Source organism: Cydia splendana, chromosome 25 (genome assembly GCF_910591565.1).
Source record: "Cydia splendana chromosome 25, ilCydSple1.2, whole genome shotgun sequence".
NCBI classification, from domain to species: Eukaryota; Metazoa; Arthropoda; class Insecta; order Lepidoptera; family Tortricidae; genus Cydia; species Cydia splendana.
Window position 1 is genome coordinate 5,792,253 of NC_085984.1, and position 24,736 is coordinate 5,816,988.

The 24,736-nt window shown below is 37.0% G+C and overlaps 1 protein-coding gene across 1 annotated transcript in view; it reads right to left on the bottom strand.

Annotated features, from left to right (window-relative positions):
* Window positions 1-24,736, bottom strand: part of LOC134802649 (uncharacterized) — a 73,580-nt gene that overhangs the window by 8,623 nt on the left and 40,221 nt on the right. The window contains exons 17-22 of the mRNA XM_063775285.1: window positions 23,193-23,337; window positions 13,696-13,803; window positions 12,577-12,727; window positions 5,729-5,844; window positions 2,822-2,911; window positions 246-352 (exon numbers count right to left, since the gene is read on the bottom strand). Coding sequence (XP_063631355.1) covers window positions 246-352; window positions 2,822-2,911; window positions 5,729-5,844; window positions 12,577-12,727; window positions 13,696-13,803; window positions 23,193-23,337 — 717 coding nt within the window. The remainder of the gene's footprint in view (window positions 1-245; window positions 353-2,821; window positions 2,912-5,728; window positions 5,845-12,576; window positions 12,728-13,695; window positions 13,804-23,192; window positions 23,338-24,736) is intronic.

Consider the following 24,736-nt stretch of genomic DNA (forward strand, 5'->3'; position numbering starts at 1 on the left):
ATACACTAAATGACTAATCACTAAATTATGATCTCATATAATATAACATATGATAAAAAGTATGATTTTATTTCTCTAAAATATAATACAGCGAAACTACATCTATTTTGTATTATGCTAATATTGAGAACGAAACCTAAAATTAACTACTAATAATAATAATACCTAGGTGATATGATGACTGAAATCTAGAAATACTCGATGACTGTAATGTGATGATGATGATGATTTATTACTTATATTACCTTGATTATCATTGATCGGCAATGACACGTAACTGTGCTCCTTCTTCCTATGCTTATAGAGTGCAGTTTTGTTTGGCAAAACTTCGTCGCAGTCGCGGCATGGGATTCTTCGGCAATTATACTTAATATTAATATTTTCATACGGACACTTAAAACGACACTAAGAAACGGCGATAAACAAGAAGCGAGTGGCGTTGAGTGACTTGTATTCGGTTAGTAAAACTATTCGCCATTCGTGTAAACCAAAGAGAATAGATAGTATAGAGGGGTCCTGTCATAGTAAATTTTGTCGTCACAGTAAATTTACTGCCATCTATCGACACACGACTAAAACTCAAAATGAAAACGTATAAAATTATCAAAAAATGTATATATATGGATAAATGATTTTATTATTTTTATATCATTTTTACCCATGTTCATTCACTGATATCTATGTGTTAAAATTGTTAAATATGAAACGGTGTCGTCACGCCATCTAGCCGAGCATAGGCCAAAGGTGTGTGCGCCATCTATCCGAGAATGACTTTTTCTTGATTTCCGGGGCACGTTTTTTTCTTAGACTTTATTCATCTTATACGAAGTTACATATGTCTTTGGTGTAAACAGACTAAACAGTTAACGATTAGCATTTAAGTATAGAGAGTTAAGTGTCATGGTAAATTATGTAGCTACAGTACATTTACTGCCATCTTTCGACAGAAGATTAAATTTGTTAGAATGCCATTTGACTTTGATCATTATTCTTTCACTGATATGTGTTAACTTGTTAAATATTAATATTAACGCCATCTACTCGAGAGTACGCTGAAGGTTATGGCGCCATCGCTTGAAAAGATTGCACCATACCTTTGGCCTATACCTTTGCACCATACCTTTGGTCGAAAGATGGCAGTAAATTTACAGTGGCTACATAATTTAGTATGTCAATCCGTCTCTATACACTCTGTTCTCTTTGTTATGTCCATCTTCTGTATTCGCAACAAGAGATCTAGATACATCTACACGTATAAATAAAAAAATGTTTTTATTTCACCTCACAAAGGATAATTTTACAAACTAAATTTTTTGTTTTATATTATTTTTACAATAACCTTTGTGAGGGACTGGAGTCCAAACTAGGTTGGACCTGTATTACTGATCTCCAGGCCCTCACCCCGGAAATACGAGTTTCTGTGATAACGTTACAGTATTCAAGTGGTGACAATATACGGTATATACGTTACTTGCGCGAGAAAAGTAATGATATTATGACTAAAGATAGGCTATCCCTTATCCAGGCCTATAGTACGATTAATAGTCCACATACGAGTACACGCCAATAGAATTTCAACTTTAGCATTCCGATTTAAGGTTCAAATAAGATTACACTTTCGCGAAATGTGACCTGTCATCAAATGAACCATCAAAGCTGGATTAATTGGAATATATTGGGATTTTTGGGAAAACCTTGTAGATTGGTGCGGCCTGGAAAATGGTTATAGGCGTTCCAAAATTGAAGCGCTTACCTTGTACAGTCACCTGCAATAATATGTTACACAACGAAGGACGCAAAAATATCTGACACGATCTTATTAGTAGAGCTATAAGAGCGTGTCACATATTTTTGCGGCCTTCGAATAGTAACATATTATTGCAGGTGACTGTACAATACAGTACAGTCGTGCGAGAAAAGTGCAAGTGCACACCGAAAGAGAAAGAGACAAGCGTATGCTTAACAACGAGTAGGAAAAGATGAATGGAATGCGAAAATTAATCAAAATTAACAGATTTCTTCGTAGGTAGTAGGAAGTATTTTTTATGTTCCTTATGTATGAGTAGAACCTATCTATAGTTAACACCCGGTTAACAAATTATACACCTAAACCTTCCTCAAGAATCACTCTATTGATAGGTGAAAACTGCATGAAAATCCGTTCAGTAGTTTTTGAGTTTATCGCGAACATACAAACACAAACAGACAGACGCGGCGGGGGACTTTGTTTTATAAGGTGTAGTGATAATATCATTGGAGAACAGCCGACTAATAATCGCTGTTTTGCTGCCGAACCGACAGCTGTAGTTTGTCAAAGGACTGTCTCATTCCAATCATAGACAGTGAGAATCATACTATCTTTGTCTTACACTAGTACTAGCACCCGAAAGAAAAGGGTGAGTATAGTTTTCCTGGTTCTTACTGACTGACAAATTATAATTTACAATATCGACATCCTATAGTAGTTTGTGTTACAAGAGATCAAAATGATATATTTCCGTCAAGGGCGTACATTGAATCCTGAGCGTAATGAGGGATTCAAGTGTAAACGCCCAAGACGAAATAATTTTGATACCGTGTGACACATACTGCTTTTCACATCAGCTATGAGGAAAATAAAAAAATCTTAGTGTTGAAATTATTATGTTTGAAAATATTATTCAAGCTAAAAAAAGAATGCAAAAAATAACAAAAACAGTGTCCTAGAACAGAAAAGTGCCACTTTGATCCCCCCTAGCAGGGAGGAAAAGTGCCACTTTGATCCCTCCTAGCGGGGAAGAAAAAGCCCTTTTCCGAATAGGTGATGCGAAAAGGTTGTTACCTATAGTCGGTGTGGACTGTTTTAGTGGCTCCGTTCCCCTTGTCTGCCGGTTTGCCGTGGACCTTCTTTCTGTGGTACGCCACGCTCCAACTACAAACGTACATACAAACAAACGTATACATTATTTAATGTATTAGTCTAAATCATTGACAAACCAGATCTATACTCTGTATCTTTAGGTAGGGTCAACCGGGTTAAATGCGTCTCTTGTGGTAAATGCGTCTTATGAAGATATCTTCCAAACGCAACATATTATAACGATTATATCCGTCTACACTAAAAGTTCAGAGACCACACTTCGAACAGGGAGGGTTGCAATAGTTCCAAAATGTTCCATTCAGAAGAAACGTTTAAAAGAAGCATTTACCTCAAGTGACGCATTTACCCCGGTTGACATTTAAAAAAGAGTAAACAAAATCTGCCCTCAAATGGCTTCTTAAGCCAGTTGAGGGTAGATGAAAACATTACACGATCAAATAATGTAGGTTAAAGTCAGGTCGTTCAGTGACGGATCCAGGTTGTTTTGTATTTGGTTGGTTAATCAATAAATGTTATAACTAGCCGAAAATTTACAAATTACTTGTTTACTTTTATTTAAGTACCTAAAGATACAGAGTATAAGGGTAGTATTCCACCTGTCTCATTTCTTTGTCCAATGTGTATTTTCGTCTCACATTGGTTAGTAAAAGAGTGAGTCACAATACACATTGGACTGATGGAATACCAACCTAAGACGTGTCAAGTGCTTAATGTAAAATATTGTAACCGCAAGGACAAATGAGTCGCTTAACTTCAAACTCGGGTAAATCCATCAGATTATGCGATTTTGTCCCGGGTATGTCCTTCAACTACGTCCAGGACCCGGGTATGTCCTTAAACTACGTCCAGGACCCGGGTATGTCCTTAAACTACGTCCAAGACCACCGGTGGACGGGCAGCAGCGTCCCTCAAATTCAGTGTACTCGACTGCGATCGCCAACCCGCCTGCCAAGTGTGGCGATTATGGCATTCACCCCCCAAAGGGGGAGGCCTATGTTCAGCAGTGGAGGTCTCTATTGTTTCCCAAATAGTTTTACATAAGTCATAATGTATTGTTTGTCCGAATTTTCGTTAGTCATAATTGGCTTTTCTCAGAAACGCGTAAGTTTTCAGGATTGCCATAAAACAAACCTAACCTAACCTAACCAATCTATAGAAATAACCTTACGAAAATCCTGAAAAGTTAACGGTTTCTGTTTTATGACTAACGATAATATGACAAACAATACATTATGACTTAAAACTTTATGGGAAACAAAGGGACCCCTCAGCAGTGGACGTCTTATGGCTGAGATGATGATGATGATGATGCGATTTTGGTATGTATTAAGAAAAGGTAATAGGTGTTGTGTCCTGGACGTAGGTTTCCAAAGAAAACTCCAAATTATAGGATACTGATGTGCTACGTTTAATGTTCAGATACAGACTGCCGTAAATTACATCTCCCCTCTATATGAAAACATAACAATAGGATAGATATAGCTGGTCAAGCAAATCTTGCCAGTAGAAAAAGGCGACAAATTTAAAAAATGTAGGCGTGAAGGGTTATCGTCCCATAGAAAATTTGAATTTCGCGCCTTTTTGTACTGACGAGATTTGCTTGACCAACTATATTTGCTGAGAGGGTCGAATGGATTTACCCATAGTCTAATAAAACATGGTCTTCCATTCCCAGAGTGACACGGGGCTACGTCACAACAACATGGCCGCTATATATAGCGCTATCGCATATTATCATATAGCGCTGTCGCATGATGACGTAAGCCCGTGTCAGTTAGGTGACCTAGAAAAGACGGGAATGGAGTACCAGGCGGAGTATATTATTATACCATGGATTTACCCCAGTTTGAAGTTAAGCGTCACATTTGATGGTCCTAGAAGATAAATGTTTGTATTTTATATGTAGGGTAGATCTAAGGTAGTTGATTTCTGAATACCCGTTAATTGTTTTTGTACCGAATTTAAACAGTCTAATACAAAAAAAAAATTAAGTTATTGTTTTTGTTTCAATAAATATTCTGTTAGATTTTACTAGGACATAGTTTGTTTAAATTCATCTAAATAGGTATAGTCCGACAAGAAATTGTAGAAAATTATTGAGGGCGCCACTTCCTACGTAACTGTCACATTTTTGACATAAAATGCTTAAACATGGCAACAGTTTAGTATGGATTTAGTATGATTTCTACTGTTTTATGTGATCATCATCATCATCATCATAACAGCCCTTTATCGCCCACTGCTGAGCATAGGCCCCTCTTCCAGAACGCCACTTGTCCCGGCCCTGAGCTAATCTCATCCAAAAGTACCAACCAAAATGTTACCAAGCTAAAATGGAGTTGGGCGGGACATGTTGCTAGGCAGAGTGATGGCAGGTGGACCAAAATGTTAACAGAATGGTGGCCGCTTTCGGATGAAAGAAGCGCCTGGCGTCCGTTGGCTCGTTCGGACAACATACGGAAAATTGCAGGTGACTTTTGGATTTTATGTCGCACTATATTAGAGCGTTTCTTTTGTTTTTTGCCATTTTTATATATTGTGACCTTTTTTGCCACTTATGTGTTATTTCCAGTCAGGATCGCGAGCCCTTTCCTTATAGGAGACAAATAGGAGAAAAAAAGTGTCTTAAAATTTCCATACATTTTTCAAACTTTCCTTTTTGTTACCGCCATACAAAGTATATGGGGAAATGGTAACACAATAGGAAAAAAACTCTGGGACATTTTTTTATCCCATTAGGATCGTGATTCTGAGTAGAAATAACACAAAAGTGGCAAAAAGGTCACAATATATAAAAATGGCAAAACATAAAAGAAACGCTCATTAACACTTTCAAAGTCTGGTCAAAAATGAATCAAAGTCACTTGCCTATTAGGGAAGGTCTCCTCGCAGTGTATGCACTTGTAGATGAAATTCTCATTAGCGTGTTTCATTCTTCTATGCACTTGCAAGTACGTCCAGTGCAGATATGACCGCCCGCAGTCCTGAGAAACAAAAACGAATTTTAAAATCAATCTCCTTAAGGCGACAGTAGCGGTGGGTAAAATTTCAGATTCTGTCAATTTACCCCATTTCACACACAAGCGCACTGCACGCACACTACCTCACTTTACTGGGACAGGTCAGTGACCCATCATGTTTTTTTTAAGATTGGACTTTTAGTTTAGTATTGACCAGCCTCCTTTGAGGGTAAAAGCGTTCCATTGAAAGATGAAAGAGAAACAATGCATTTAATCTTGCTTTCCTTGTCTGTTCATGTCACACGTGACGTACTTACCTATTTAATTAATTTGATTGTTGACTGTTTTACTACCTAATATTGCTTTGTCGAGATACGCGTTTTGTACAATTAAAGCGAATAAAACAAGATGTCATTAAGTCAGATGTAAAATGTTATTTACTACTCTATACGGTTTTTCATAAGGTGCAAAATCCATTCAATAGGAATTTAAATAAATAAAGTTTCAGCAGGGTGGCAATTCCATTTTGGCGGATAAAGCGAAACAGAATAGTTCTATCGAACCTGCTTACAAATTTTCACGAGAATCAGTTGAGAAATGTGATCTGCAAAGGAGAACATAAAAAAGCATTTTTGCCCAAGCTGAAACGGAGACCTTTGCTAACGCTCGGCCAATGATGGTTTAGGTACACCTATAAAAAATGGTTGTCCCTGCTGTAATTTTAATATCTTTATATTTCAACGGTATAGTTTTGCCTTCAAAAATAATCAGTATAGCTAAACAATAGCGGTACCATACTACTTATACGATCACGAAATCGGTATCTGCATAACTTGATTGTTAGTAAACTAACCTGAAAAATAATCTCAAAATCACCGAAACATTTATGTACAGTCACCTGCAATAATATGTTACGTCATTAGCGCCAACTTTGCCTCCAGGGAAACTTTGCCCAAAACGACAATTTTAAACAAATTCGTTAATGTAGAAAAAATTATAATAGTTATGGCCACCCTGCTATTTTTAGTAGAAAATAGGTTATATTTCTGACAAAACTATATACCAAACTTGTGCATAACTTGACTTGGGAATTTAGAGTTTGAGCGAGTTGTCTAATATAGGGTATATTTCGGCGGGCAAAAAATTGATAAATAATGAATGCAAGTAGAAAAAATTGAGAACCCTTTGACAAATATTTCCGGGTTTGAGTTATAACACATGAAGCATAGATTATGTCTATTGAGATTTAAACTAAAAAGGCCTAAATACACAAAAGTTTTAGCGGTGGGCAAAGTAATCCGGTAATTTGGCATCTATACCAACATTGGCCACCACCAAAAACGGATTAGGGTTGTCACTTTCATCTAATTTACCCAACTTCGCAAGTAAAAGAAGGTTATGTTTGTACACTAAAATAAGTTTATAAATATATACTGTATTTAATTTGTCTTATTATCCTTTATTTAGATGTTTTATCCCGTTAACGAATGAAAAACACAACAAAAATCATATTTTTGGCCATTAAACTATTGTAACAGATTTTCTCAAAAGTGACAACCCTAGCCTTTGTAAAATGCTTAGGCGAGCCTTATTTGGAAATGGGCAAAAACGGGTAGGCAACATTGCCCAGCAAATTTATTTTTAAGTTTTTACACTTATCGCTAAGTTATTAACAGGGAATGGTAGGATTGCCCAAAACCTTTAAGTGATCCTTAGACATCATCATCATACGAGCTGTATTTGAATACCAAATTGACGTGGGCAATGTTGGCGAAAACCCCGGATATCTTTGCCCGCCCTCTAAAACGCAAAAAAATGAGTAAAAACACGATAAAAAATATTTTTTTTTCAAATAAACTGATGCGTTTGATCACAATGGACTTGCTGAGCAAAAAAAGTCATATGATGTGATGTTTTTTGAGAAATTCGTTTTAAACAATAAGCGGGCAAAGTTGGTGATAATGACGGTACCTACTCTTCGAAGGCCGCAAAAATATGTGACATGGTCTTATGGTTCTACAAATAAGATCGTGTCAGATATTTTTGCGGCCTTCGTTGTGTAACATAAATTGCAGGCGACTGTACATTTGGAATAATTATTTTATTTAGTTTCAACGAAAGTTTCAAGTTTAGTACGAAAATACTTCAGATATGCAATATGTACAAAATGTAGACCTAATCGAAATAAAACATTGCTTTTTATAGGTAATTTATAAAACATTCGATACATAGGTATACATAACAATAACTAGAGCGCTATTGGCCTGTAAGCTTCATCTCGGTCTCCAAAGCCGCAAAAACTCGCTAGTACTTAGTGCTGGTCTAGCCGTTATTTTTTCTTGAAGATTTTCAGAGAACAGCACGTACACGCATTATACATATAGACGGAACGAACCGCATAATCATTATCATTTATTCGTCGCAATCCATGGTATTACAGATCTAGGTACAAGACTTTCAGGTATTACTTATACGAATTACATAACTCTTCCTGTTAATAGGCATTATTTTAAGATAAAAGTTCTATAATATAATACAAGATTACAATTGTCATCAAAATTCATTGACGTACAGAAGTCAAATACGTTTTTAAACTGACGCAAAATGATACCAGCATAATAAAAATTGATCCCAATCAGTAAAGATGAGTCTTTAAACTTATTTCATTTTAAGCGAGTTTTGAAGGAACATAATACTTAAATTCGACTGTAATCGTATTGTTTTAAGATAGTTTACTGCGGTTTTCAACCATTATAACAGCAAATCAAATTTAAATGAGACGCGAGCTGATATTTATGTACCCTATTTTTTGAAATACAATTTATCTACTGGTATACTTTCTCGTGTGCGTATATGATTTAATGTCAATATAATTGTCAAAAGCAAGAAAATCAAGCTGTCATTTTCATTTGAAGAAGTACACGTGTGCTCCGGTGTAGCCCCAACGGGCATCTGACTTGAAGAAGAATTTTGAGTGATGTCGTCAATGTATGGAAATTGTTCGAAAGTTTACATTTGAGATTGAATTTCTGTGTTGTCTTTGTGAGTAAAAATATAAATCGCTAATAAATTGGTAGCTGAATTATCTAGCTTTCAGAATCATACAATAATTCAATTACTGTCAAAGACAAAATTGTTTTGCTTCTGTCTCAAACGGAACTCCATATTTTGATTTTTTGATACTTTTAGTGTCGATTTGTAGAGAATAACAGCAAATTAAAAATACAATGGCATGAAGAGTCGGTACACGGTTTCTTCGTGAACAAATTTACGTGTAATTTAATGCAATTATTAAACATTTATTGAACAAATTATGGTTACAAAGTGAGGTCTAAATCGAAAACGTCATATACCGGCCCCTTAACATATGTAAATACAATGAAGAACAGAGAAAATGGGTTAAATTCGTATAGAAATGTCCATAATGTATTTTATAAAGTGTTTTGGTTTATCATTTGATATTTACCACTAGCTTTCGGTGAAGGAAAACACCGTGAGGAAACCTGCATACATCTGCGAAGAAATTCAAAGGTGTATGTGAAGTCCCCAATCCGCATTGGGCTAGCGTGGGGACTATAGACCAAACCCTCTCGTGTATGAGAGGAGGCCTGTGCCCAGCAGTGGGACGTATATAGGTTGTTGCTATTATTTTGGTAGGTGTTATAAAAATGAGCGTAATAAATATTAAGTATCGCTAGTTTTGTTTCATTAAATAATAAGACAAGTGGAAACATAACAGCATAGTATTACGTAATTTGTCATTTTTAGTTTTTTTTTCTGGAAATTTATGATTATTTTTGTGCAGGGTAGATATGAATCACTACATTTTTAACTACCTGCTTTATACGTTTTTATGTTATTTTTAACATATACGTCGTTTATTTGTGACGTTTTCAACTAAAAGGTAATTGTCGGTTGTCGATAAGGTTGATTTTCGTTTAAGTACTTTAAAACGTTCCCTATATATATTTATTATTTTTGTGCAGGGTAGATAGGAATCACACAATGCTTAACTATCTACTTTATCTGTTTTTTTAGGGTTCCGTACCTCAAAAGGAAAAAACGGAACCCTTATAGGATCACTAGTGCGTCTGTCTGTCTGTCTGTCTGTCCGTCTGTCACAGCCCATTTTCTCCAAAAGTACTGGACCAATTAAGTTGAAATTTGGTACACACATGTAAATTCGTGACCCAAAGACGGACATCTTACGTAAACAACATCTTACGTTTTTTAAACTATATCGTGTTACATATCAAATGAAAGAGCTCATTTTGAGAAGCTCAAATATATATTTTTGTAGTTTTAAAATAAATAGTTTAGAAATTATTTAAGAAAATAGCCAAAAAATGACCATTCCCCCCCTTTATCTCCGAATCTACTGATGGGTCTAAAATTTTGAAAAAAATATACAAAATACTTCTTTACCTATAGATGACAGGAAAAGCTATTAGAAATATGCAGTCAAGCGTGAGTCGGACTAATTACTTAGTTTTTGATCCGACCCCTACGGGTTTATTAAAGGCAATTCAATCGCGTTTCACATACAAGGTGGTCCAAACCTTGACGTACAAAATTTTTTTTAGATTCGTCACGTCGTGGGCTATCAGAATATACCCCATGTATGTTAGCCGATATTTAGCAGTTTTCGAGTTATGAATTTTTTTACTTTTGTTAAGAAATTCCGGGGTGAAGCTTTGCTTTGCTTTTATGCCTACTAGGTAATTATTGTTGGTGGTATTTGCACTGATAACACGAAATAGCGATGGGGAAGTGACCCCATAAAATAACAGTAGGTATTGGAGCAGGTAAAAATTAACCCTTTGTAGATAACAACCCGTCGCGACGCGGGTCCAGTTAAGATAATGAATAAGTTAAGCAAAATGATGCTTGGTCAATCACATGGCACAATATTAATTTCTCGTGGTAATTTCTGTTTGATTAACGTTAGGAATAACAAGAGGATTTTATTTAATGAATTACTAATTTGGAAACTTTCCACCTCAGTTCCTTTGACCGGCGACTCTGTCAAATTAGACTATTAAGTATCACTATTTTAAAAACTTAGTTCCTACAATAACCATAAGTCCTTGAAATTGCTTGTATTTTTTATTTATTTAGGTAAGCGCAAAGTCTAAGCTTGACATGCTTGAACGTAAAATTTTGTCGTTTCCTTTTTTTTCCAACTCACAACAGCCAAGTGAAGTTGCTGATTTTTTTAGCAACTGCGCCGTTTGTCAAGGATTATGTTACAAAAAGAAACATTAAAAAAACTTCAAGTTTTTTTTTAAATAAATTAATTGCAATTTATTAACAAAAGTTAAAACTTTAAAAAATCATAACTCGAAAACTATGAAAAATCGGCTGACGTACATGGGGTATATTCTGATAGCCCACGACGTGAGGAATCTAAAAAAATTTGGACGTCAATAAAAAACAATGTTAAAAGTTGGGTAATGTACGGAACCCTTGGAACGCGAGTCCGACTCGCACTTGGCCGGTTTTTTTTAACTTCGATGTCGTTTATTTTATTATTACAATTTAAATAGGGTTTAGGTTTGTTTTATTTTTATTAATTTAGAATAGTTAGATACTTTTAGTTTATAAGTTTTTATACAATATTTATATTTATTTGTTTAATGGTTCAATATCTAATAAATTATAGTTAATGTAAATTATATTAAAATCAGGTGAATATTTTTGTCACGCAATCAAGTAAGGCTCCGCAACGCCTGTATACAGTTATAATACAGAAATAGTCCCAATTCCAAGGTTAGAAAATAATAAATGTTCGCGACATTAAAAAAAAAATTAAAAATGTTAAACGGATGTTAGGATAAAATATCGTTATATTTATGTTAATTTTCGGAGTAACGTAGGATTCATAGGATAATATTGATGTAATCATTCAGGCGTCATACTTTTTATTTTATATACTAAAATAGGTGTCATATACAAAAGAAAAAACTGGCCAAGTGCGAGTTGGCCTCGCGCACGAATGGTTCCGTACCATTACGCAAAAAACAGCAAAAAAAATCACGTTTGTTGTATCGGAGCCCCACTTAAATATTTATTATACTCTGTTTTTAGTATTTGTTCTTATAGCGGCAACAGAAATACATCATCTGTGAACATTTCAACTGCCTAGCTATCACGGTTCATGAGATACAGCATGGTGACAGATAGACGGACGGACAGCGTTTAATTTGATAAAATAAATAGTTTTCATAACTTGCAGGTGAATCAGTTCTCTCCATTGTGAACCGTTCTGTATTTGTGTGTAACTGGATGTAAATATGTATGTACTGTTGACAGGTTGTTTTAAGCGTGCGTGATTATGACGTAGTTATTATTATTATGAGCTGTTATGTCCCACTGCTGGGCAAAGGCCTTCCCCCTCTTCTTCTACTCGTCCCAGCACGGCTAGCACATGATTACACGCGGGATAACTCGCGCCGCGAAAGATAGCCGTCGCCCGTCACAATTTTTTATCTCAACCTGTCAATTCCTCGATTTTGGTAGCATATAAGTTCGCACATCGAGAAGAGTTCCACGAGAGAGAGCCATCCCGCGCGCGACTTAGCCGGGGTGGCCATTTCTACATGGAACAAACTTTTCTTTTGTTACAGCGCGAGAGCTCTATGTCGCGGCGTTTTCTCGCTTGTCGACTGTCGCGCCCATCATGTGCTAGCCGTGCAGTTTTGAGCTACATATGACCATTATGACGTAAAGGCAAAATAATTTCTTTTGAACAGTTACCTCACACAGGAAATGTTTGACGACAGGGAACCCCCCGTAGCCTAGCACGCCGCGCGCCGACGGGCCGGAGTCCGCTCGGCTCGGCCCCTCGCTCTTCACGTCCGCTAGGGGGCGCTTGTAGAAGCCGTGGGTAGTTTTGTGTGTTGTACATCTGTTCACAAAATATTATTTATTAATTTATTTTAAACTTTATTGAAACTACATTTTTAATAAAACAAAGATTAAACAAATGATCATAAGTCTAAACCTAAATTAGCCTGAGGCATTGTTCCCAGGACGCTGGCCGCGTTCCCCCTCTGCACAGTGAGGCTGAGTTTTTGCGCAAAAAATGCGTCTGTTCGTAGGTCGCCAGACACCCAGACTAGTTTGGTAGAAATTTCTTTTACTATTTTTTTGGTGACTGACGACCAAGGACCGAAAGGCACAATCGCAAGTGCCGCAAATACATAATTCGTTTTCAAACTTGCATATTTGGGACACTTGGCAAAATTTATTTAAAGTACAAATGGCGGATATATGCCTAAAGGAATTCTCTACCAGTCAACCATCAGGCTAAACAGAAACAGTAGAAGGAACAAACAAAAAAAGCAGAATAGGTAACTTAAAATAAAAAAAATATAGCGATAAATAATACACACTAACGAAAATAAATTTACATACATACAACTACTATAATTATATTAATAATTATAACTTTAATATAGTTAACATAGTGGTAGTGTTAATCTATTTGAAGACATATAGAGTACGTGGCGAAGCTAACTTTGCAGATATCCCCGGTGAATGATTCTCTCTCTCGTGAGCTACTTTTAGTTAATGCCTAGAGTACGAAAAAAAGTTGACTTTTTATTTACCGCAGGGATTAGATTTCTCTCCTTTGTGAACCGCGTAACGAAGTACTTTTTGTACCAAGACTGACTAAAATAGCAAGACACGTTCGTACGTTTCCGTGAAAATACGATGGCAAATAATTACGCACTACATCTGCATGCTATATTTGCATATTTCTCAGGTGAATGGGATCTCCCCTTTATGATCCGCTTAGCATACATACTTTGTGTTCGTAACTGACTTGGTGTTCGTAACATAATTTCTCTCCTTTGTGAACCACTGAATTACCTAGAATAAGTAGCGAAGCTGACTTTGCAGATGTGGCAAGTGAAAGGGTTCTTGACCCCTTTATGGATGGCTCGGTGTTTGTTCAAATCCTCCTCCAGGTAAAACACGCTACAATGAAAATTCACATAATTAGTACAGTGGTCGAGCAATATCTTTTCTCTCTGGTGTGAAGTGACCGAAAAATACTGCTTAATAGTAGTACCTACCTATATTTTTATACAGTGTGTCTGTGAGTCTATACTAGAGATGCAACGGATAGTTGTATGGCCGGATATTCGGCCAGCGGAACTATACCTACATTTCGATTTTTCGGGTGCGCATTCTGCAGGTTTGACCTGTTTCCTAGTGAACGTTCGCGCGGACACATTTCTAGGGTTCGAAATGAGTGCGCGTGCAAGTCAGTGGAATGTTTAAATTGTTTTAAAATAATAAACAAGTACGATTATAACCGTGACTGTTTCTTAAATCCAATTTGTTTACTCTGAAATCAAGCAATGTTACTATGATCCGGCCGGATATTATAATAATGGCCGGATAGGCCGGATACCGGATAGTAACCGAATATCCGGTGCATCTCTAGCCTATACTACTCTATACAGAGTGTATGTAGTCTTGGGTTTAGTAGGGGCGCACATATAGTGCGTGGCATAGAAGGTAATATGCTGCTAAGTCTATAAGGTGTTGTTACAGGCATAAATGCCTTGTTGTACAAGTTGTAGAGTCTACATGTCGGCGGCCAATCGTAAGATAATTACTTTCACGAAAAAGAGCGATCCCCTTATATCTCGGAAAGTTGTGAAGATATGATATTAAAAAAAGGCTCAAAAGACGCATAATCACGAGAGCTATAAGGTGCAAAATAATTATTCGAGACAGTCAAAAACGGAAAAAGTTATGGTCGAAATAGTGAAAATAAAATTCATTTTTTTCCGAATTTTTGATTTTGGTGCTCAATAATTTTGAAACGAAGAATAATATCAAAAATAATTGACTTATGATTATATTAATTTTTTTCTTTAATGTATTGGTTTTCGGGATATATTCAAGCGATTTGCTTCAATTTTTTAAATAGTGTTGTTTATTTAGGTATGCATCGATACTCAAAAAACGAATACCAGTTGTCATATGAAAAAAAGGAAAACAAAAATAAAACTTTTTTTTATGTCGTGGTGAAGTAGTGACACCTGGTCTCTAATTTTTTCTTCTAGTTGTAGGCCAGACATTGGCCTACTACTTGCCTAAATATCAAAATTTTCCAAACGGTACTTCCTGTCAAAAATTAGCAATGTGTGTGGTCAAGTTCTGTTCTCAATCGGTGTTTTTCAATGTAGTATACAAACTCTTCGATTCTGTTTGCGATTTCTTATCAGGTTGTCGTATTTAAGAGTAAAATGCCAATGACAACTTAATGTTTGTATACTACATTGAAAACACCGATTGAGTGAGAACTTGACCACACACATTGCTAATTTTTGACAGGAAGTACCGTTTGGAAAATTTTGATTTTTAGGCAAGTAGTAGGCCAATGTCTGGCCTACTACTAGTGTAGTAAATAAAGGTAGTGGACCCCGCAGTAATTCCTCAGCCAGAAAAAACTTTACAGTATGATAAAGTATCAATAAATAAAAAGTATTGTATAAATTTCCAAAGAATAATAGTAATAGGATTTAAGTAAATACCTAAAGTCTTAAATCGTTAATATCTTTTTACGGAAAAATGCTCCGTTTAAACTTTCTCCTCCGGACATATTCATGTAACGTATTGCAACAATATATGAAATATCAAAAAAAAATATCCCCGCAGAAATATAGTCGCACCAAGAAAAGTCTGCAGCGGATTTGATAGCCCACGCAGTGTAAGTGTTATTCATGGGATCCCTTTGTTTCCCATAAACTTATTGTTTCGAATTTCGATAGTCAGAAATTGATATCCATATAATTTATGGACATAAACATCAATAGTCATAATTTTTGTTAAGTATAACGTTTCATAGTTCTAATGTTAAACATCTATAATAGTAAACGCTATAATCACAAAAGTTATAAAATTGTTGAGTACAACATTCAAAGGTATATCAATAATTATTAAGAAATATTTTAAGGCATATATTTTATCGGACTAATGGTCGTTAATCATATCGTTTTAATGTCGTCTCTTTGTTTCCCATAAACTTACTGTTTCGAATTTCGATAGTCATTTATTTATTTATTTATTTTATTTGAAAAATGTTTACATGACCTTACAGACAGATCCAATGCGCCATGAAACTTAACATTAACATATACCAAAGGTACATATAACAATCAGGTACAAACAAACAATTACAAATAACACAATTACAAATCACTAGGTCCTTATCACATCCACAATTACACCTTAACGGATGTAGGCCTCGCATCCATCACCTCACAGAATCTCATGCATTCATTTCTCACAGACACCCAACGCCACGCAAACAGGTCGCACTCGGGTACTGATGCCAAGAGTGCATTCAACTGTGTGAGGGCACGGAGCAGCGGAGAGTTCAGTCGTGACACGGTGCGTCCCGCTGGCAAAGCCAACAGATCGCGTCGCCGCGGTCTGAGGGCTATCCTGGGGATGTCTGGCACATGTAGTCGCACAAGTCGACTCACCAATTCTGGACAGTCCGAATCACCGCGCAGGGTCCGACACGCCAACGTCAATAAGCTTAGGTTACGTCTCACCTCCAAAGAGTTGTAACCTAAGGCCCCAAGGAGATACTTTGTCGGATAAAGAAACGGGTAATATCCAAACATTTTTTTGTATAAAAACCTTAAAAAGGCTTTTTGTACCTTTTCAAGAAGCAAACTGTAGGTAGATTCGTAGGGATGCCAAACGATCGATGATGTCTCAAGCTTGCTTCTTACAAGTGCATTATAGACAAGCCTGATAGCAACAGGATCGTTAAACTGACGAAGGTTGCGTGTAACGAAGCCCAGTCTTCGAAAGCAGTTGGCAGCAAGCGTCGAGATATGCTCATGATAAGTGAGCCGCGTATCGAAGACCACACCCAGATCTTTAATAGAACACACGCGGTTTATAGGCTCGGACCCCAGCACATATTGTGCATGCAACGGCATATGAGCACGGCTGAAAGTGCAGACGCAACACTTAGCCGGGTTGAACAGCAGCTTGTTTTCGGTGCTCCAGAGAAAAACCGAGTCGATGTCCCTTTGTAACGACTCACAGTCAGTACTTTGCTCCACTCCATACACCAACTTAAGGTCATCTGCATATAGAAGACACTGAGCCGATTGAAGGACTGAACTGAGGTCGTTTATCATGATGCCGAACAAGAAAGGACCTAATATGGAGCATTGACTAACCCCAGACCGGGTATGGTATGGGGCCGAGACAAAACATCCATGCTTGACGTACTGCTGCCGATCGCGTAGATAACTAGCGAAGAAAGACAACAATGCGGGAGAAAAACCAATCCGATCTAGTTTCGCCAACAACACATCGTTATCCACGCGATCGAAAGCCTTACTGAAATCAAAATAAAGGACATCGACTTGGATACCTCTATCTAGGTGCTCAGATATGCTATCAGCCAAAATTAATAGGTTGGTGTTAACCGAGCGACTATGTCTGAATCCGTGTTGTGCGTCACATAATATGTCCTAAATCCATAATACGTCATAAAATGATATCCTCTAATATTCTAATATTTAGGATATTAGAGGATATAATATTAAACATTATGACTTTCAATAATTATGTCAAACAAAGGGCCATTTTTAATGACATCCTTCATATAAAGAAAAATGAAATCTGTTTCCTCAGGTAGGTTCGTTAGTTACCTGTACGTCTACCATCAGTTTTGACATTGACATATACGCTCACGTCTACGTAAATTACTTTCTATGCATCTCGCTCGTACTCGCATATTAGTGCAAGCGAGATATACAGAAAGTAAATTACGTAGACGTGAGCGTTATGTCAATGTCAAAACTGATGGTAGAGGCTCTTGTGTCCCTCAGAGCGGAAATAGGAGCCCCGCTAAGCGGGGCTCCGTCGACTCGTTGGCGGGATGAAATGGCTTAATAAACTACATGAAAAATAAGAAATGGCGGGAAATCAGTAAACCAAACAATAAAACATCTGATTCCTCAGGTAGGTTCGTTAGTTACCTTGTGTCCCTCAGAGCGGAAATAGGAGCCCCGCGAAGCGGGGCTCCGTCGACTCGTTGGCGGGATGAAATGGCTTAATAAACTACATGAAAAATAAGAAATGGCGGGAAATCAGTAAACCAAACAATAAAACATCTGATTCCTCAGGTAGGTTCGTTAGTTACCTTGTGTCCCTCAGAGCGGAAATAGGAGCCCCGCGAAGCGGGGCTCCGTCGACTCGTTGGCGGGATGAAATGGCTTAATAAACTACATGAAAAATAAGAAATGGAGGGGAAATCAGTAAGCCAAATAAAAAAAATCCCCAGGTAGGTAGACAAGCATGCAATTTGTTTTGTTTAATTTTATAACTATTGACAATATGACTAATAAAAATTGTGATGGAAAACGATATGGTCTAAAAAAAATCGGAACTTAAAATTTAGAGAATGCAATAGATCCCCTACTTATCATTATAACCTGCAATAAAAGACCTTACAACGATTATTGTAAGCAAGTTTATTGCCTTCAATATTATGTAGTGGTATACCTTCTGGACTTTGAATATTATGAGTAACAAATTTTATGACTAACAATAATAGTGACCTGCAAAAATCGGAACTGCAATTTATATTGTTAAAATTTATGACTATTGACAATATGACTAATAAAAATTATGATGGAAAACGTTATGGACTGAATAAATCGGAACAAAAAAATTATGGGAACCAATAGAGACCCGTTATTCATACGTCATAATTTCATAGAAGTTTGACGTTTAAAATGACACTTGCTATCAAATCCGCTGCAGACTTTTCACGGTCTGACTATACCAATATTAACAAAATATAATTTTTTGGCGTGTCTTGGACCGGAAAATTGCTCAGTCTAATTTTTTCACTGGAATGCCATTTTATTGCCATGTAACTATACTTTTTTTCAGAAATTGGGTTTTTACTCGCTGTGGAAAATTTCTCTATCCATTTTATTTATTGAATTAAGTTCACAGTTTTCTTTCCATTCAACTATAAAAACATCCAAAAAAATAACGAGCGTATTAAGAACTAAACATATCGGGAGCAGTGTATAGGGAGCGGGGAGTACAAGGGATGATATTTCTTTTGGATATTTTGGATTTAAGTATATACGTGACTACTTAGTATATATTTAAAAATAAATCAGACTGATAAATTTTCCACTCTCAGTATACAGGGTGGAAAGGCACGACGATCCTTTCCGGAAATGGGAGATAGTTTATCCTTAGCTCTATATTTTCTCCATTAGAAACTATGTTAATATGGGCAACCGTTTCTAAATTATGACCTTTTAAACATCCACGCAAAAAACTACTTTGTTCTAACCCTAACAGGTGACAGGGTCAATGAACTTACTTGTAAACAATCAGTATTCGACAGGAAATTATGCTAATTTGTTGCCATCTAACCATTTTTAGGTCTGCTTACAGCACGGTAAGAATCATTGCAGGATTTTCGCTTTCTTAGTGGTTCCACTTGTTCAATACTTGAATGAAATAGTTATGTTATTCCTTAATATTAATAATACTAACCACAACATTGTTTACAACGACAGTTCAAATGGTGACATTGACAACCACTCAAAAGTACGCAATCGTCTTATAAATATCTCTGGTTTCCTTGACTGATAAAAAGGTTTTAGTTTCATTAACACGTTTCACAAAATTATTTTCGAATAATTGGAAACTATTTAAAATAATAAAAAATTACATGTAGGTTGTGTTAGTTGCACCAAATGAACTTGCAAAAATGAAATACTAAGAATAAATCAAGAATAAATACTTCTTCAATACCAAACTAACAAACCTTCTTGCGTGGTAGGAAATAGACAAGACGTCTGATGTTTGAAATTAAATTTTCATTGAACTATACTTATTGAATGTCATATTCTTCAAATAAAAATGTTAGATGCTCGTGGCTATTTAAATTTGTGGGGCTGTGTAAAAGATATGGTGTACCAAACCAAACGGAATGTGAAACTGCGGACGAAATGAGACAAAGGCTAATTGGTGCTTTCTGCGGAGGATAAATGACGAAGAGCATACACTATATCGCATGTGCATCGACATACTCGGGTACGGGCTGCGGCGGCGTTGTAATACACGGAGGTACATTTGAACACCGTATGTGAAAAGAAGATAGTATTAAATATTGGAAAAAAGTAATTATCTAAGAAAGTAATAAAATTGTTTGTAATATTTTTGCATGCATTTGATTTATTTGACATTTATGCGTCATTCATACATCATTGCGATACTGTCAACGATCGGAAAAAAGTGTAAAGTCCCGAGCTTTCCCGACGGAGATCCTTAATCTAGCCGTCATGTGCACATGCTATAGGGTTATCACCACAGTTAAAAAGTAGTATTTTTGCAATTTTTATTTTTTACTCAATTAACGATTCTTACCATTACCAATAGTCTCTGTATCACTTAAACGACCTAATACTTCCGGGAAGGATCGTCGTGCCTTTCCACCCTGTATAATAGTTCTAAAATACATAAACTTGGGTATGCATTATTTTTTGGATTTTCTTACCCACTACGCCAAAATATATTCTAAGATCATATAAGAAGGAAAAAATAGCAGAGCAATTTTCCGATGAAAATGAGCGTCAAAAAAGGAATTATCATAAAAAAAAATTCTCATGTTTGACAAAAGTTTTAGTTTTTTTTTCTAGTATCACATACTGATACAAATAACTTATTTGGTAAAATAATTTTGGACGGAGGAATTACTCGGTTCAATATATAAACAGATTTGTATTTTTACGTTTAAATACCTAACTTAGGAGTGTTTTTTTTTTGATATTTATATGTTATTTTCGGCTCATACTATACAATAACCAAGCAAAATTTCATCGACTGAGAAATTAATGCATGGGTCTCCATACAACAACTTGCTTCATTTACTACACCAAACTGGAAAAAAAATAGAGGTGTCACTACTTCACCACAACATAAAAAATTTATTTTATTATTGTTTTAATTTTTTTCTTTTTTTTTATATGACAACTGGTATTCGTTTGTTGAGTATCGATGCATACCTAAATAAAGAACACTATTTAAAAAATTGAAGCAAATCTCTTGAATGCAAACCGAAAAACAATACATTAAAGAAAAAAAAAACATAAGTCAAAAACTGTCACTAGTAGGATGTTGATACTCAGCAAAAATATCCTTCACCATAAGAGGTACTCACAAAAAACACCCGTATCAAATTGATTTAAGGGCCAACTTACTATGGAAAACCGCGACTATGGCCTTTGAAAAATTGCGGGTTAGCAACACTATTTTCGAATAATTCCAAAATCGCGTGTCATCTGTGTTTTATCGTTTCAGTGGATCGTGAATGACAGCCATCTTGTTTGTTTACATTCTGAATCGTTGCTATTTCAAGAGAAATTTCTGCTGTCACCATTAAATACCAATATACACTCGGGTGCAAAGAAATCGGACCACCCCAGCATTTTCAACATTTTTTCAATTTGTGTAAAAACTGTAACCTCGATCATGATAATTTAAATACCACGTGGTAGATAATTTTCTGCCCTATCAAATGACATCAATATTCAGGGGTGGGGATGGATATTGTGCAAAATATGGGCCTGGAAATCACCCCCCTCCAACTGCCTCATTAGCGCATGCACTAATTGACCACTTATCATTAGGTATAAAAACAGTCATTATCATTGTTTATGCATCATTCGTGATTGGTACGTCTTCCTGAACACTACTCTCATCGCCTGAACCTAGAAAAACTGGAGAAAAATGGATACTACCTCGACTGAAGCCGGCCAAGCAGTTGCCCTATTGCAGGGAGGGCTTAGTCAACGTGCAGTGGCTCGACAACTCAACCTATCGAAGTCATCGGTTCAACGTGTCTTCCAGAGATTCCGCGTAGATCAGACGTTATCCAGAAGACCCGGAACTGGCAGAACTCGCATCACTTCTGAGAGAGATGACCGTTTCATCGTTCTTACCTCGCTACGAAATCGTCGACTGAATGCCGTTCAGCTTCAGCAGAAGCTCCTAGAGACCAGGAATGTGTCTATCAGCCGATGGACAGTTAGAAGACGACTGAAGGAGAAGGAATTGACAGCTCACAGAGCTGCAAATGGCCCAAAACTCACCCCAATACATCGTGGACAACGACGCGTCTTCGCTCGCGAACATGAAGAATGGACCCTTCAGCAATGGAGTTCCGTACTTTTTTCCGACGAGTGCAGGATAACTTTGTCTGGCAATGACGGACGGGTACGAGTCTACCGAAGACCTGGGGAGCGGTTCTCTCAATGCTGCATCGAGGAACGTGTTGCTTATGGTGGGGGGTCAATCATGGTCTGGGCTGGTATTTCTTTGGAAGCGAAGACGGACATTGTGTTCATCACAGGGCCAGGTACCAGACCGAATTCAGGCGGTTTGACTGCACGTCGGTACGTGGAGGAAATCCTGGCTGATCATGTGGTCCCATTTGCGGGTTATATCGGCGATGAGTTCATCCTCATGCAAGATAACGCTCGGCCGCATACAGCCCGGATCACTAAGGAGTACTTGGAGGAGGTCGGCATCAGAGTCATGGAGTGGCCAGCCCGCAGTCCTGACCTAAACCCGATCGAGCACATTTGGGACGAGCTGAAAAGAAGAATCCGGGCCAGAAATCCCGCCCCTGAATCCTTACTGGAGCTAAAGACTGCGATCGAAGAAGAATGGGCCGGGCATCCCTCAAGACACTGTAAAAAAATTCATAAGATCAATGAAAAACCGAATGACTGCATGTCGTAGGGCTAGAGGATAGAGGTAGGGCAATATACGGTATTAAAATGCTGAAAATTGTTTTAATTTTTACTTGATATCTTTAGAATCGCAGTTTTCCCATTATGCATAAGTTTCACTCCAGTATGCATTTTTAGGGTGACAAAGTTCTTAGCCCTGAAAGCCTGAAAATATTGGAAGTAAACCTGTGAAAAGCACATCAATTTATAGAGGAAAAGCCAACCTTTCATTAGGTATATAATATGTCACAGTAGCACATACAGTTTTTACAGAAATTGAAAAAATGATAAAAATGCTGGGGTGGTCCGATTTCTTTGCACCCGAGTGTGTTAAATAAGATTGTGCATGAACTTAAGCAAAGTCAAGGTGCCTACAATGTACAACCATGCTCGTTGATCGTAAATATTTGTAATATTTGAGGTTATGATAATTACATATTTTGGTTCGATGTACATTGCTGCTTTTCTTAGCGCAATACTGCTCTTTGAGTGTTGCCCTACTTCACTTTGCTGTACATTGCTACTGACATACTTTGCTCGACAGACTATAATACGTACTCCTCGCAGAACTCGCAGCGGAAGGCCTTGTCCACTTTGACGGCTCGCACGACGGCGCGCAGGGCCGCGGGGAGCGGCGCCAGCAGCGCGGCGGCGCCGGCGCACTGGGCTTCGCGTTCTATGCCGCTGTGGCCCGGTGGTTCTACTAGGAAAATAATATAAATTAATACTAAATATCTGGGAGACCTTAGATTAGCTTAATCAATTAAAAAAATAATTAAAAAACCGGACAAGTGCGAGTCGGACTCGCCCACCGAGAGTTCCGTACTTTTTAGTATTTGTTGTTATAGCGGCAACAAAAATACATCATCTGTCAAAATTTCAACTGTCTAGCTATCACGGTTCGTGAGATACAGCCTGGTGACGGACGGACGGACGGACAGCGGAGTCTTAGTAATAGGGTCCCGTTTTACCCTTTGGGTACGGAACCCTAAAAAGAGAGAGATTAGCTTATGATAATATATTATGTAAAACGTTCATAAGTGCTTGTTGCTAGGCCTACATGAATAAAGTATATTTGACTTTGGCTTTGACCGAGCTTTGCTCAATGCAAAAATGGTAGTTTTCTCAGAGATATAGCAAATTTCATCAAAATCGTTAGACCCGTTTCCGAGATCCCCGAAATATATAAATAAATAAACAAGAATTGCTGGTTTAAAGGTGTTAGATAAGTTTTTGGCAACAAAATCATATTTGGTACAAGCTTTTATCACTGACTGTACTTTTCTTTCCACAGGCAACTAATACTCGAGACAATTCTAACAACCCCAAACATAGTTTGCTTTGTTTTATCACAAAGTTCCTATGGCCACCTGACTTCATCATCAGATCAGCTCCATAGTCATTGTATCCATGTATGCAAAATATCAGCTCAATCGGAAATCGGGAAGTGGGACTCAATTGGGTCATATTTAGTTAACTAAATCCAAATACAAGAAATACCGTTTGTACTGAAAGAAAAAAAAAACAACGGGTTGCACTCCGGGAGTGCCGACAGAAGTGAAACCTCAATGACTAGTCCAAAATGTCTGCAGCACTATGTATAATTGACCCATCCTCCTTTCTATTGAAAAACTTTAGTTCCGAAATTGCTGGTCAGTGAGCTTGTTTAAAATTCGAAATTCAAATCTGTAGCGTTAATTGTTTAAAATTAGAATAGAAATTGTAATGTTACCTTGCAGACCTCGCATCTAAATATATTTGGCCATGATATTTTGAGTTTTATTCACCAGTACTAGAGTTCACATTTATTAGCGATTTCATCAAGATGTAGCTTTATTGAATTATATTTGAGTGATATAAAGTTAGAAAGTCACTGTGAGATCCTCGTATTTCAACCCGTACAAGATTAGAACCTTTTTCATGTAATGTCATTGAGTTTTTCTTTATTGATTTAAATGCCATCTAAATGAGTGGCCTGGATCTAAACGTTACGGTCACGTGATCGCGTTACGCTGTCTCGAGTTTATCATTTTTTCCCCACCTCAAGAAGATTTTTTATTTGACGGGTAGGAATATAACAGATGTGAAAAGGGTGATTACTA